This window comes from Pseudorca crassidens, chromosome 17, assembly GCF_039906515.1.
Source record: "Pseudorca crassidens isolate mPseCra1 chromosome 17, mPseCra1.hap1, whole genome shotgun sequence".
Classification (NCBI taxonomy): domain Eukaryota; kingdom Metazoa; phylum Chordata; class Mammalia; order Artiodactyla; family Delphinidae; genus Pseudorca; species Pseudorca crassidens.
The window spans coordinates 79,410,766-79,425,137 of NC_090312.1; the positions used below are offsets into that span (position 1 = coordinate 79,410,766).

The 14,372-nt window shown below is 39.9% G+C and overlaps 1 protein-coding gene across 2 annotated transcripts; it reads left to right on the forward strand.

Annotated features, from left to right (window-relative positions):
* The first annotated feature begins 237 nt into the window (after positions 1-237).
* On the forward strand, positions 238-9,854 carry CYP7A1 (cytochrome P450 family 7 subfamily A member 1). Of its 2 annotated transcripts, none has more exons than XM_067712272.1 (6): positions 238-370; positions 1,949-2,189; positions 3,085-3,662; positions 5,530-5,660; positions 7,001-7,176; positions 8,041-9,854. In XM_067712272.1, exons 1-6 carry the CDS (start codon positions 291-293, stop codon positions 8,338-8,340), a joined length of 1,506 nt encoding a protein of 501 aa, XP_067568373.1. In that variant the 5' UTR covers positions 238-290; the 3' UTR covers positions 8,341-9,854. The 2 variants fall into 2 exon arrangements, with proteins under 2 accessions (XP_067568373.1, XP_067568374.1); XM_067712273.1 differs by lacking the exon at positions 8,041-9,854 and adding an exon at positions 7,477-8,031.
* The last annotated feature ends 4,518 nt before the right edge of the window (positions 9,855-14,372 follow it).

Genomic DNA, 14,372 nt, shown 5'->3' on the forward strand with positions numbered 1-14,372 from the left:
TATTAGCCGTCATTCCCAGGTCTGAATGTTAAGTCAACATATGTTTGAGAGACCTTCACCTTATCAAGTATTGCAGGTTTCTGATTGTTTTGGAACCTCTTCTGATACCCGTGGACTTAGTTCAAGGCCAGTTGTTTTTTTTTCCTAATAGGATGGTTAATTGTTTGCTTTGATCCCTCAAGTGAAGCACCTTACCGTATATAAAAGTCCAGCTGGAGTCTGTGTTGTTACACCCTTACCCTTCTCATCACAGACTCTCCTCCTCAGAGGTTTTGCATTAGATTTGCAAAATGATGAGTGTCTCTTTGATCTGGGGGATTGTTATAGCGGTGTGCTGTTGTTGGTGGCTTCTCCTTGGAACGAGGAGAAGGTAAGGAAAGCTTTACTTTTAAACTGCATTTTTGTTCATTCATTTAATGTTCTTTTGCCTTCACTGTTATACCATAAAGTTGGTTTTCTGTACTTACATACGCTAGCATTTTCTTCCTTAATTTTTTTAAAGTAAAAACTTTTAATTTAAAATTTTGAAAGTATCTTTTTTATTATATCTCACAAAAGATAGAATGGCAAAGTTTCCTTTTTAGTATTGACATATACTAGTGGTAATGTAAAAATGGACAAACTTGTTAAACATCACTGACAGAAATTTTATGAGATCTCTGTGTGTGTGTTTATGGGTGCATCTAAAGAGAAAGTCTGGATTAGTAAGGATAGAAGTGGTAAGTGGATCTGCAATTCCTGTCTTGTGGATTAAATAGATGCTCTGACTCAACGTTCTTCTTTCAGCTAGTTCTTGTGCACTGTATACACTCAGTCTAAGCTGGGAAAGTGTATAGAGCCTGCATTGATCATTCAATTACTATTTTCTTATTAGTGATCATCAACCATGGCGAACTGGGAAACTGTTAAATGTATGAGACACGCCTTTTATTTGTATGTATCATTTATAATCGGTTCAAGAAATACAAACAGAATCAGATACAGAGCCATGGTTTATTTAACTTCTGATTTCCTCAAAGAGTATCCGGGGGGGGGGGTATGTAAATATTCTCTGCTTTGTCAATCCCCCAAAGACAGAATTACCCACAGCATATCTTCAGCCATGTGGATTGCTGTGTTGTCTACCTTTTACAGGCTTTTTAGTTTGTTTGTTTTTGCCCTTTATGGTATTTTAATATTAACTACCAGGACTGGTCATTTCTAGGTTTAATTAAACCACTTATCTGCAAACTATGAAAATAAAAAGAATTATTTTATGCTATGTTATTCTACCAAGAGGGATAGTGGTTTATGTTGGAAAATAAATGTTTATATTCTCAAATAAAAACATGGAAGATAGCATCAAAGAGCACTGAATTATAATCAATAACCATGTCAATACTTACCTTACTCAATTTCACTTTATAATGTGCTAATTTCTCAAAGATTCCCCTCTGCAACTATCATTACAGAATAATAATATATTTAAACTATGAAGATTTTGAAAACTTCAATTCTGCAATCCTTTTTGCCGTTCAGGATTCTATATCTTTAGAGAAAACAATCAGATGAAACATTTTGAGATACTTAGGCAAACGACGCTTAGAAAAAATATAAACACTAGAATGTAGTTTCATCTCTACACTGATAGGGAAAGTCTTGTTGGCCTGGTTGATCCTTTTATCCTTATCACTGGGAAGAGTGAGGATCACATATTAGACATTCAGTGTTTGCCGAACGCATGCATGGATGGATGGATGGATTTAGCTATCATTTTCACCAACATGTCATGTTACTAGGTTAATAACTCATTATTTTAGTAAAGGAGCAGGGCCCCACCAACCAAAAAAGTATCAATAAACTATAGTGTTTTGAGGTTTGAAGTCAGCGGTAAAAAATTTAATGTAAATAAATATAAATAAGGAACAATGTGCAATTTTCCATCTTACCATCTCTTTGTGTCTTGCAGGCAAATGGGTGAACCACCTCTGGAGAATGGGTTGATTCCATATCTGGGCTGTGCTCTGCAGTTTGGTGCCAATCCTCTTGAGTTCCTCAGAGCAAATCAAAGGAAACATGGTCATGTTTTCACCTGCAAACTAATGGGAAACTATGTCCACTTCATCACCAATCCCTTGTTATACCATAAAGTGCTGTATCATGGAAAATACTTTGATTGGAAAAAATTTCACTTCACTGCTTCTGCAAAGGTAACCAGGTTTGCATTTATATAGCATTAGGCTTTTTTATTTTCTACCTTTTTCTATGTCAATCTATTTAATCGTTTTGACACACTCAGATGTAAAGCCGGAGATGCTGAAGAGAGTTACCCTTACGTGGAGATTCTTTGAAACACAATAAACCAAATTAGACATAATCTCTTGGTATTAATCATTTAAAAAGTCAAAATCGGTATAGCTTTGTCATTTCTTAATCAGCTTATGAGGGTGAAATAAAAATTAAATGTTTTACTGAACCGGATGGCATGGTATGAATAAGAGAGGTACAAACTCACTCATGTCAACAATTTCTACACAAGACCCAGAGTATAAGTTGGAAACTTAACGTTCAACAATTGTTTTACCACACTCATGCCACACAATTGTTTAATTTTGTTAAGGAATTGACTAGATATTTTGGCATCACCTAGATGAGATCTAAGAGGCTCTTTTATAGGAGAAAATTAATCAATATTGAGTCTCTGCAAAGAAATATTAGAACTGGTCTCCGCTACTAAGTAGCTTAAAGTCTGGTTAAGATACATCTACAAAGAATATAAAAGAGAACTAATGATTAAAAACATTCTCGATTAGTACCAAATTAATGTGAAAATAAATGCAGAAGCATAAGAAAAATAAGAAATAGAAGACCAGAGTGATTGTGAGGGAAGTGTCACTGATAATCTGGGACTCACACTTAGCCTTGAAAGAAGGGCATGATTTGGCCGTTTGTAAAATGCTATGAAATTGCATGTGGGAAGGCGGGTTTTCCTTTTTTTTGTTTTAACAAGTAGAGAATCATGAAAGCATCTAATCTGTGTTTCAGACATTTACTAGTCCTAGGTCAGGTTTAATTTCTTTTTTCGCACATTTCATTTACGGTCAGGCGTTTGGACACAGACGTATTGACCCCAGTGATGGAAATACCACCGACAACATAAGTAAAACTATCATCAAGACTCTGCAGGGCGATGCCTTGAATTCCCTCACAGAAGCCATGATGGAAAACCTCCAACTTGTCCTGAGACCCCAGGTGGTTCCCAAGCCCAAGACGCCCACCTGGATGTCAGAGGGGATGTATGCCTTTTGCTATCGAGTGATGTTCGAAGCTGGGTATTTCACGCTCTTTGGCAAAGATCTCTCAGGGCAAGATGCACAAAAAGCACTCATTCTAAATCACCTGGACCACTTCAAGCAATTTGACAAAATCTTTCCAGCCCTGGTAGCAGGCTTCCCCATTCACGTGTTCAAGACGGGCCACTACGCCCGGGAGAAACTGGCGGAGGGCTTGCGGCTCCAGAAACTCAGAAAGAGAGACCACATCTCGGAACTGGTCAGGTTTCTGAATGACACGCTCTCCGCCTTGGACGACACGGAGAAAGCCAAGTCGTTCCTCGCTGTCCTCTGGGCCTCGCAAGCAAACACCATTCCAGCGACTTTCTGGAGCTTATTTCAAATGATTAGGTAATTAGCAAATTATCCATTTCTTCATTTTAGGTGAAAGCAGAAATTCAACCATTTTAACTAAAAAAAAAAAAAAAAAAAAAAGACGCGGTACCTTCTCATACTGTCAATCAAGAATGTGGTATTTACCCTTGTAAAAGTTTAACGTGTATCAGCTCATCCAACCCTCCTAAAACAGCTGTGACTGGTAAACACATCTTGTAGAAGAAGAGACCTTTCCAGGGAAAGGAACGGGCTGGTACAGGGTCAATGCAGGCTGTCTGCACCAGAGCCCTTTCTCTTAACTCCAAGCTGTTCTTCATGACACCTCTTAAAGTCCATGAATTTGGTCTTTATAATCGTAAAAATATCCTTATGTGATTGCTGACGTACTGTCAGTGAAAAGAACAGTGCCTATGTCTTACTCATCTGTGCATTAACTGTTTTCTCACTGTCAGTGATGGCTGTCATACTATTCGACCAACTCTGATAGCTATGAATAAGAATCATAATATATTATTATTGATGGGATTTAGCTAGAGTTTGCCTTTTAAAACTGTATATTAAAAAAAACCCTGTCTGTAACATATATTTTGCATAACGTGATGTCTTCCCAGAGTGATAGTCTTTTGGGAATTTGACATTCAAATGGTTTATTGAATTATTCCAGTTCAGTTGGATGTTGAGTGTCACATAGACACAAAATTGTGTCACATAGACACAAAATTATTATTCCATAGGATTGGGAATGCCAAAGTTCCATTGAAGGCTGATAATTTTATGTCTTTAATATAAAAAAAATTTTAAACGATTTCAGATACAAAAAACCATTACTAATCTTTCTCAAAGTTTAAATGCCTTCCAAAGTTTTTACTTGAGAAAGCTCTTTCTGGAAATAAATTCACATATTTACAGTGAGGTTACAACATCAGTTTTCTATCCTACAGGTAAGAGTAGACATTTCACGATAAGCACGCAAAGATTTACCGGTCAAGCGTTTCTGAGACTCAGTTTACTGTGATCATGTTATATGGCTACATTACCAAGGCACTGACGATCCGGTAAACGTCAATGCACTAAAGTGAAGTAGCATTCATTTCACCAGTCAAGTGTTAGAACAATAAATTATTATATAAATGGAAAAGGTGTTCTACATGGAATCACATGCATGTTAAGAGTAAATTTAAATTTCCTTTGGCATTTTAGCCAGTACTTTAGAATTGTTATCTTGGATGCAATTTTCTCTCAATTGCCATGCATATGACTAATTTAACCATTTAATCCTTATTAGAAACATTTATTTATAAAAGTCTGGTCAAAGTTTTACTTCTATGTAGCAGGACCCTTTTATTTTTTATAAATTTATTTATTTTATTTATTTATTTTTGGCTGCATTGGGTCTTCGTTGCTGCGCGCAGGCTTTCTCTAGTTGCGGCGAGCGGGGGGCTACCCTTCGTTGCGGTGCACGGCTTCTCATTGCGGTGGCTTCTCTTGCTGCGGAGCACGGGCTCTAGGCACACAGGCTTCAGTAGTTGCAGCATGAGGGCTCAGTAGTTGTGGCTCGCAGGTTTAATTGCTCCACGGCATGTGGGATATTCCCGGACCAGGGCTCGAACAGGTGTCCCCTGCATTGGCCAGTGGATTCTCAACCACTGCGCCACCAGGGAAGCCCACGGGACACTTTTAAGGCAACAGTTCTTGCTAACATCCAAGGACTTAAAACACAGCTATAAAATAGAGTAAAAAATAAATGGAAATGTCCCTTTCCCACCTTCTTTGTATCTTGACCACCTGGTTAAAAGAAGGGGAAACGCCTATTTGTTTGCAGACCTTTTGGTAGAGAAAAAACTGTTCTGTACATCTTTTCTTTTCTCTTAACCTTTCATAGGAACCCGGAGGCAATGAAAGCGGCCACTGAAGAAGTGAATAAAATGCTAGAGAACGCTGGTCAAAAAATTAGATTTGAAGACAATCCAATTTATTTGAACCGGATACAACTGGATGACATGCCCGTGCTAGGTGTGTTTGCTGTGTTGTTACATGTCATCTACTGCATCCTCCTAACAGGAATTGTCAGTACACATCACGCACTTACTTGTTGCATACTTACTTACTTGTTCGGAAAAACCCAAACTTTTTTGGCCAACTCAATATTTGTGTATAACAAGTGAGGAAATGGGCACTGAGAGGTTAAGTCACTGCCTGGGATTGGATGGTGGAGCCAGTGGCAGCAATAACGTGGAGCTCTTGACTCTGCGCTTTCAACCTCCGCTCTGTGCTGCCCTGCTCTGCCTCATTTGTTACTGCTCTTACCAGCAATCTTATAGTTAATGGGCTACTCGTTTTCATGAAATGAAAGGGGAAAAAGTACCATCATGAAACCACAATTAGCTGCATGGGTTGGGTGGTGGGGTGGAAGGTTATTTCATTGAAAAAATGTTTGCTTCTCTGGATTTTATAGAAATACAAAAGTACCATATTTTTAGAGTAAGAAAGAGTTTTCTCTTTGTTTTTGTTATGTTTCTCTAGAGGAAATAAACCAATGTATGCTTTCAGGGGCAGTGTGTCTTAGCGGAAGGGACGAGAAGGAGCACAAGCTCCACGTGGGACTCTGCCCTGCCGTAGAAACCACGGACATGTCATTTCACTTTTGGGGGTCTTATTTTCTCACTTGTGAAATAAATTACTAACGTGCTATGATTTTATGCACAGTCATGTGAGGAGCACTTAAAGCATGACAATTAAAAGGACAGAGACTGGAAGGTCAGGCGAGACTTTCTCATCATATATTTCAGCTATCCTCAGCATGTTCTTTGTACCCCTCTATGTCCTTACCAGAATGCAGGGCATACTCACACAACATCAGATAGTGTAATGATAAAAATGGGTTCTTGTAAACACCGAAGTGAAGCTGCATTAAACATCTGGAAAATTATTTCTATGTAAAAGTGTTAGTATGTTAAATCTCAAAAGTGATAAACTTTGAATAATTCACATGAAAGTGATTTACTGATTTTTTCCAATTGTATTAGATGTCTAGTGTCTTGTAGAAATAAGATTATTTTTCCATAAAATTATGAAAGTCTAGTTCCCATTGATGACCAAGAAAATCATATCTTTACCAAAAGATTATTAACTCAGACTGTCAGATTAAAAATACATTCAGACACCAATGAATCATTGATCACAGCACAGAAAAAGTTTGAGAAATTTTTATCTGGCCAGCTTCCCACAGTCTCTTTAGGTTTGTGTTATAGGCTGCTAGAAGTATTTCAGACTCTACATTACATGGCCTTTAAAAATACTTTGTTCTTCCTTCTCCCTTCCCTCTCCCCCTTTCTTCTTTCTAAAATCTTTAGACAGTATCATCAAGGAGTCTCTGAGGCTTTCCAGTGCTTCGCTGAACATCCGGACTGCTAAGGAGGATTTCACTTTGCACCTCCAGGACAGTTCCTATAATATCCGCAAAGATGACATCATAGCTCTTTATCCGCAGTTAATGCATTTAGACCCAGAAATCTACCCAGACCCTTTGGTAAGTGACTGTTCATCAAAGTTCCGAATCCAGAAAAAAAAAAAATTTTTTTTCAGTATCCAGGTGATGTCTACCCAGATTGAAATAAAGAAGAAATTTACCATTGCAGAATTCATTTGATCATTGAAACCACAGGGACTGTCTCTTTTATTAATGTCAAATATTTATCTAATTTGGAGAATTTGGATGACAGCTTGAAATTTTAATTTTTATCCCTGGTATTGGTCATCACATAATCTCTACTAGATTATGTCTGCAGTTGTGATAATAAAGCTGCTGCCTTTCTTCTTCTTTAAAAAGTGCCTGCTCCCGGGCTTCCCTGGTGGCGCAGTGGTTGAGAGTCCGCCTGCCGATGCAGGGGACACGGGTTCGTGCCCCGGTCCGGGAAGATCCCACATGCCGTGGAGCGGCGGAGCACGTGAGCCATGGCCGCTGAGCCTGCGCGTCCGGAGCCTGTGCTTCGCAACGGGAGAGGTCACAACAGTGAGAGGCCCGCGTACCGCAAAAACAAAACAAAACAAAACAAAATAAAATAAAAAGTGCCTGCTCCCAAATCCAGGGAATTAGGGGCTAATATACTGACTCCTCTAAGCTCCTGATTTGAATCCTTCTTTCTAATTCTGCCTAACAGAGAGAGGAGCTAGTTGCCCAGGCGGGATAGGAGGTATAAAGGTTTCCCTTTCCCACCAGTTCTCCTTAAGTTCTCGTTTCTTATTACTTTCTGATTCGAGGTGGGGTATTTGCTAAATTACTCATAGATTAGATTAAAAAAGAAAATTACTCTTTGGAACTTCCAGGTTAAGAAAAAGATAAATTCCTTTTAAACTAGCTTATACATTTGTTTTCTTTGTATCTTTATTGCAGACATTTAAATATGATCGCTATCTTGATGAAAATGGAAAGACAAGGAGCACCTTCTATAGTAATGGACTCAAGTTAAAGTACTACTACATGCCCTTTGGGTCAGGAGCAACTATATGTCCTGGAAGATTATTTGCTGTCCAGGAAATTAAGCAATTTTTGATTCTGATGCTTTCCTATTTTGAACTGGAGTTTGTGGAGAGCTGTGTTCAATGTCCCCCTTTGGACCAGTCCCGTGCAGGCCTGGGTGTTTTACCACCATTAAATGATATTGAGTTTAGATATAAATTCAAACATCTGTGAACATATGCTTGGAAAAGAGGACCCCGGATGCTGTTACAAGACTGCAGAGCACCATGATTTACCAGTCCCTTTGGACAGACTTGTTTAGTGGTGGTAGAACGGATGCAGCAGGTCCAGTTCTGTTCACCGGTGCTTGCTTGTGAATCTTAACATCTTGTTAATGGTTTGCAGAAGCTATTTCAGACCCTGCAAGTGAAAAAAAAACTAGTTCCTAGAAGCACAATTATTTGTTTTCATTTCAGTAAGTCAGTGAATGTTCATATAGCCACGGACTGAACTTCATTATTTTCAGAGGAAAGTCTTTTTTTTTTTTTTTTTCCAGAATGAAGATATTCCAATTGGCAAAATTTCTTTTTTTTCCTAAGGAAACTGCTTTATTTTTATAAAAGCCACCCAACAGTTATGCAAAACGTACACATTCACGTTTTAGTGAAACTGCATGACTTTTTGACCAGATATGGGGCCCTACGGGTGTAGATGTATATTATAAAGGATATTTTAAAGGATTATATCATGCCTTCTAATAAAAAGAAAATGTTTTCAGCTTTCCTTATATCTAGTATTCATGGTTTTTAAAATGATGATCTCGGTGTCCTGAGACCATTAAAGATGGTTTTAATATATTCTCTTTAGGTTTTAATTTATTTTTGCTGGAAACTCTAATGTCTGTGTCAGGTTTCAATGATCTTGTCTATCATTAGATTTCATATTAATTGGAAGTTTTTTCATAAAAGTCAGTTTTTTTCTGATATTACTAAATATGCACCTATGAAAAGAATAATTTCTTTTAAAATATTTTAAGTGCCGGAGTTATCAGCTATAATATTTTTATTGATAGTTCTCTGTATTTATATGTAAATTATATTTAACTTTTTCCTTGTACTACAAATACTAAGAACATATTATAACATTTGATAATATTGAAATGATTCATCTTTCAGAAATAAAAGTGTGAATTTGTATGTTTTAAATTTTTAAATATTCCGAATGTTTAAAGCATTTACCTACTGATAAGATGCAACAATTTTGTTCATTATTCATTTCTTAGAAAAAGCAAAATAATTATTCACTCAAAAATCTCCTGCACACTTCATAAAATTCATTAAAGATTTTAAAATCTTGTTATTTATTAAATTTATTAATAATTAAATTTATTAATAATATTATCATGGAATTATCTCCTACATAGGTTATTTTTCATACAAAGAAAACTAAACTTATTTAGTTGTGGCTCAAGATGAACAAAATTCTTTTACAGAAAATTTGTTTTAAGCTAAATTTCTAACATGGTTTCCTTTCCTAATATATTTTATATAGGCACCTCTTGGAGATATTGCAGGTTTGGTTCCAGATCTCCCCAATAAAGCAAGTCACATGAATTTTTTGTTTTCCCAGTGCATATAAAAGTTATGTTTTTACACTATATTTTAGTCTATTAAGTGTGCAATAGCATTATATCTAAAAAAAATGTACATACCTTAATTAAAAAATACTTTATTGCTAAAAAGTTCTAATCATCATCTGATGGTTTCAACTTCTTTGAAAATTGGAGTCAGTCCTCTCAAATCCTGCCACTGCTATATCAACTAAGTGTATGTATTCTAAATTCTTTGTTGTCACTTCAATAACCTTCACAGTATCTTCGCCAGGAGTAGATTCCATCCCAAGATACCACTTTCTTTGCTCATCCATAAAAAGAACTCATCATCCTAACAGAAGAGGGTCAGCCTGTCCTTCGAAGCTTTGAAGCCAGGCATTGACTTCTCCTCTCCAGCTATGAAAGGGTAGATGGCACCTTCTTCCAATATAGGGCTGTTTCTTCTACATTGAAAATCTGTTGTTTAGTGCAGCCACCATCATGAATATCTCAGCTAGATCTTCTGGATAACTTGCTGCAGCTTCTGCATCAGCACTTGCTGCTTCACTTTGCACTTTGATGTTATGAAGACGGCTTCTTCCCTTAAACCTCATGAACCAAACTCTGCTGGCTCCAAACTTCTTGTGCAGCTTCCTTACCTCTCTCAACCTTCATAGTATTGAAGAGGGCCTTGCTCTGGATTAGGCTTTATCTTAAGGGAATGTCGTGGCTGATTTGATCTTCTGTCCAGACCCCTGAGACTTTCTCCATATCAACAATAAGGCTGTTTCACTCTCTTATTGCTCCTGTGTTCACGGGAGCAGCACTTTATTTATTTATTTATTTATTTATTTTTGGCTGCGTGGGGTCTTCATTGCTGCACGTGGGCTAGTTGTGGCTTGCGGGCTCTAGAGCACAGGTCCCGTAGTTGTGGCACATGGGCTTAGATGCTCCGCAGCATGTGGGATCTTCCCAGACCAGGGCTCAAACCCGTGTCGCCTGCATTAGCAGGAGAATTCTTAACCACTGGGCCACCAGGGAAGTCCGAGGGAGTAGCACTTTTAATTTCCTTTAAGAACTTTTCCTTTGCATTTACATCTTGGCTAACTGGTGCCAGAGGCCTGGCTTCCAGCGTATCTCAACTTGGACATGCCTTCCTCACTGAGCTTCATCATTTCTAGCTTTTGATTTAAAATGAGAGACGTGGGACTCCTCCTTTTACTTGAACACTTAGAGGCCATTGTAGGGTTACTAACTGGCCTAATTTCAATACTGTTGTGTCTCGAGAATAGGGAGGCCCGAGGACAGGGAGAGAGGAGAACAGCCTGTAGGTAGAGCAGTCAGAACACACACGACATTTACTAACTTTGCTGTCTTATATGGACATGGGTCATGATGCTCTAAAACAATTACAATAGCAACATCCAAGATCACAGATCGACCATAGCAAATATAATAATAACGAAAAAGTTTGAAAAGTGCAAGAATTACCAAAATGTGACACAGAGACACAAAATGAGAAAATGCCGTTGGAAAAATGGCGCCGATACACTTGTTCGATGCAGGGTTGACACAAACCTTCAATCTGTAAAAAAAAATGCACCATCTGTGAAGCAGAGTAAAGGGAAGTGCCTGTCACTTGCTGAATGCGTCCACACATCTTTCCACATCTTTATTCTTGTACAGCAGGGGTTACAAGTCCATAGCACTGTGGGCCAAAGGTGTCCTGTTTTTGAATAGATTGAAAGCTAAGAGTGGTTTTTACATTGATTATTGGTTGGAAAAGAATCAAGAGAAGAATAATCTTTCATGACATATAGAAATCACACGAAGCTCGGATTTCCATGTCCGTAAGTGAAGTTTTCTTGAGACACAGCATATGCCCCTTTATTTGAGCTCTTGCCCCTGGATGCTCTTACCATGCAGTTGCAGAGCTGAGTAGTTGTAACAAAGACCACGTGGTTGCAGAGCCAACAATATTTACTATCTGGGCCTTTACAGAAAATGTTTGCCAACTCCAGTTGTAGAGCAATCCCACAGGCTAGTTTGTTCTACAATTTTATTAACTTTAAAAAAATGCACTAGTATATGAGATTTTTTTTCACTTTAAAAAAGAAAACATGTGAGGGGACTACATCAAAACAAAACCCAGATATAATTTTTTTTGTAAACAACCTTAATTTAGAACTTTCTTGAAGGCTAAATCATCCCATTTAGCCAAGATCTTTATTTGAAACAGGGGCCTAAAATTAAAGAAAAAAAATATAGTTACCAGTTGTAAGGTCAAATAAGCCTAGGAGAGACCTTCCAGATGGTAGAGGAGTGAGACATGGAGATCACCTTCCTCCCCACAAATACATCAGAAATACATCTACACGTGGAACAACTCCTACAGAACACCTACTGAACGCTGGCAGAAGACCTCAGACCTCCCAAAAGGCAAGAAACTCCCCACGTACCTGGGTAGGGCAAAAGAAAAAAACAGAGACAAAAGGATAGGGACGGCACCTGCACCAGTGGGAGGGAGCCATAAAGGAGGAAAGGTTTCCACACACTAGGAAGCCCCTTCACAGGCGGAGACTGCGGGTGGCGGAGGGGGAAGCTTCGGAGCCGTGGAGGAGAGCACAGGAACAGGGGTGCGGGGGGCAAAGCGGTGAGATTCCCGCACAGAGGATGGGTGCCGACCGGCACTCACCAGCCCCAGAGGCTTGTCTGCTCACTTACCGGGGCGGGCGGGGCTGGGAGCTGAGGCTCGGGCTTCCGTCAGAGCGCAGGGAGAGGACTGGGGTTCGCGGCGTGAACACAGCCTGCAGGGGGTTAGTGCGCCACGGCTAGACGGGAGGGAGCCCGGGAAAAATCTGGAGCTGCCGAAGAGGCAAGAGACAATTGTTTCGGGGTGTGCGAGGAGAGGGGATTCAGAGCACCGCCCAAACAAGTTCCAGAGGCGGGCGCGAGCCACGGCGATCAGCGCGGACCCCAGAGACGGGCATGAGACGCTAAGGCTGCTGCTGCCTCCACCAAAAAGCCTGTGTGCGAGCACAGGTCACTCTGCACACCCCCCTTCCGGGGAGCCTGTGCAGCCCGCCACTGCCAGGGTCCCGGGATCCAGGGACAGCTTCCCCGGGAGAATGCACGGCGTGCCGCAGGCTGGTGCAACGTCACGCCGGTCTCTGCCGCCGCAGGCTCGCCCCGCACTCCGTGCCCCTCCCTCCCCCCGGCCTGAGTGAGCCAGAGCCCCCGAATCACCGGCTCCTTTACCCCCGTCCTGTCAGAGCGAAGAACAGACACCCTCCGGCGACCTACATGCAGAGGTGGGGCCAAATCCAAAACTGAGCCCCGGGAGCTGTGCGAACAAAGAAGAGAAAGGGAAATCTCTCCCAGCAGCCTCAGGAGCAGCGGATTAAATCTCCACAATCAACTTGATGTACCTGCATATGTGGAATACATGAATAGACAACGAATCATCCCAAACTGAGGCAGTGGACTTTGGGAGCAACTGTAGACTTGGGGTTTGCTTTCTGCATCTAATGTGTTTCTGGTTTTATGTTTATCTTAGTTTAGTATTTAGAGTTTATTATCATTGGTAGATTTGTTTATTGATTTGGTTGCTCTCTTCCTTTTTTTAAAAATATATAGATATATGTTTTTTCCTTTTTCTCTATTTGTGAGTGTGTATGTGTATGCTTCTGTGTGTGATTTCTTCTGTGTAGCTTTGCTTTTACCATTTGTCCTATGGTTCTGTCTGTCCTTTTTTAGTATAGTTTTTAAACGCTTGTTATCATTGGTGGATTTATTTTGTGGTTTGGCTGCTTTCTTCTTTCTTTTTTTAACATCTTTATTGGAGTATAATTGCTTTACAATGTTGTGTTAGTTTCTGCTTTATAACAAAGTGAATCAGCTATACATATACATATATCCCCATATCCCCGCCCTCTTGTGTCTCCCTCCCACCCTCCCTAGCCCACCCCTCTAGGTGGTCACAAAGCACCGAGTTGATCTCCCTGTGCTATGCGGCTGCTTCCCACTAGCTATCTATTTTACATTTGATAGTGTATATATGTCCATGCCACTCTCTCACTTCGTCCCAGCTTACCCTTCCCCCTCCCCATGTTCTCAAGTCCATTCTCTACATCTGCATCTTCATTCCTAGCTTGCCCCTAGGTTCTTCAGAAGATTTTTTTTTTGACTTTTTAATTTTTTAACTTTTTAATAATTTTTAACTTTAAATTTATTTTATTTTATTTTTTCTTTCTTTCTTTTTTTCTCCCTTTTCTTCTGAGCTGTGTGGCTGACAGCGTCTTGGTGCTTCAGCCGGGTGTCAGGCCTGTGCCTCTGAGGTGGGAGAGCTGAGATCAGGACATTGGTCCACCAGAGACCTCCCAGCTCCATGTAATATCAAATGGTAGTAGCTCTCCCAGAGATCTCCATCTCAACACTAAGACCCAACTCCACTCAATAAGCAGCAGGTTGAAGTGCTAGACACCCTATGCCAAACAACTAGCAAGACAGGAACACAACACCACCCATCAGCAGAGAGGCTGCCTAAAATCATAATAAGGTCACAGACACCCGAAGACACACCACCAGACATGGTGCTGACCACCAGAAAGACAAGATCCAGCCTCATCCACCAGAACACAGGCACCAGTCCCCTCCACCAGGAAGCCTACACAAC

Bases quoted from the DNA above. Each gene is read 5' to 3' on its own strand.
- CYP7A1 (XM_067712272.1), top strand. From the start codon at position 291: ATGATGAGTGTCTCTTTGATCTGGGGGATTGTTATAGCGGTGTGCTGT. The intron at 371-1,948 runs GTAAGGAAAGCT...TGTGTCTTGCAG, and splicing joins CTCCTTGGAACGAGGAGAAG to GCAAATGGGTGAACCACCTC. The intron at 3,663-5,529 runs GTAATTAGCAAA...AACCTTTCATAG, and splicing joins AGCTTATTTCAAATGATTAG to GAACCCGGAGGCAATGAAAG.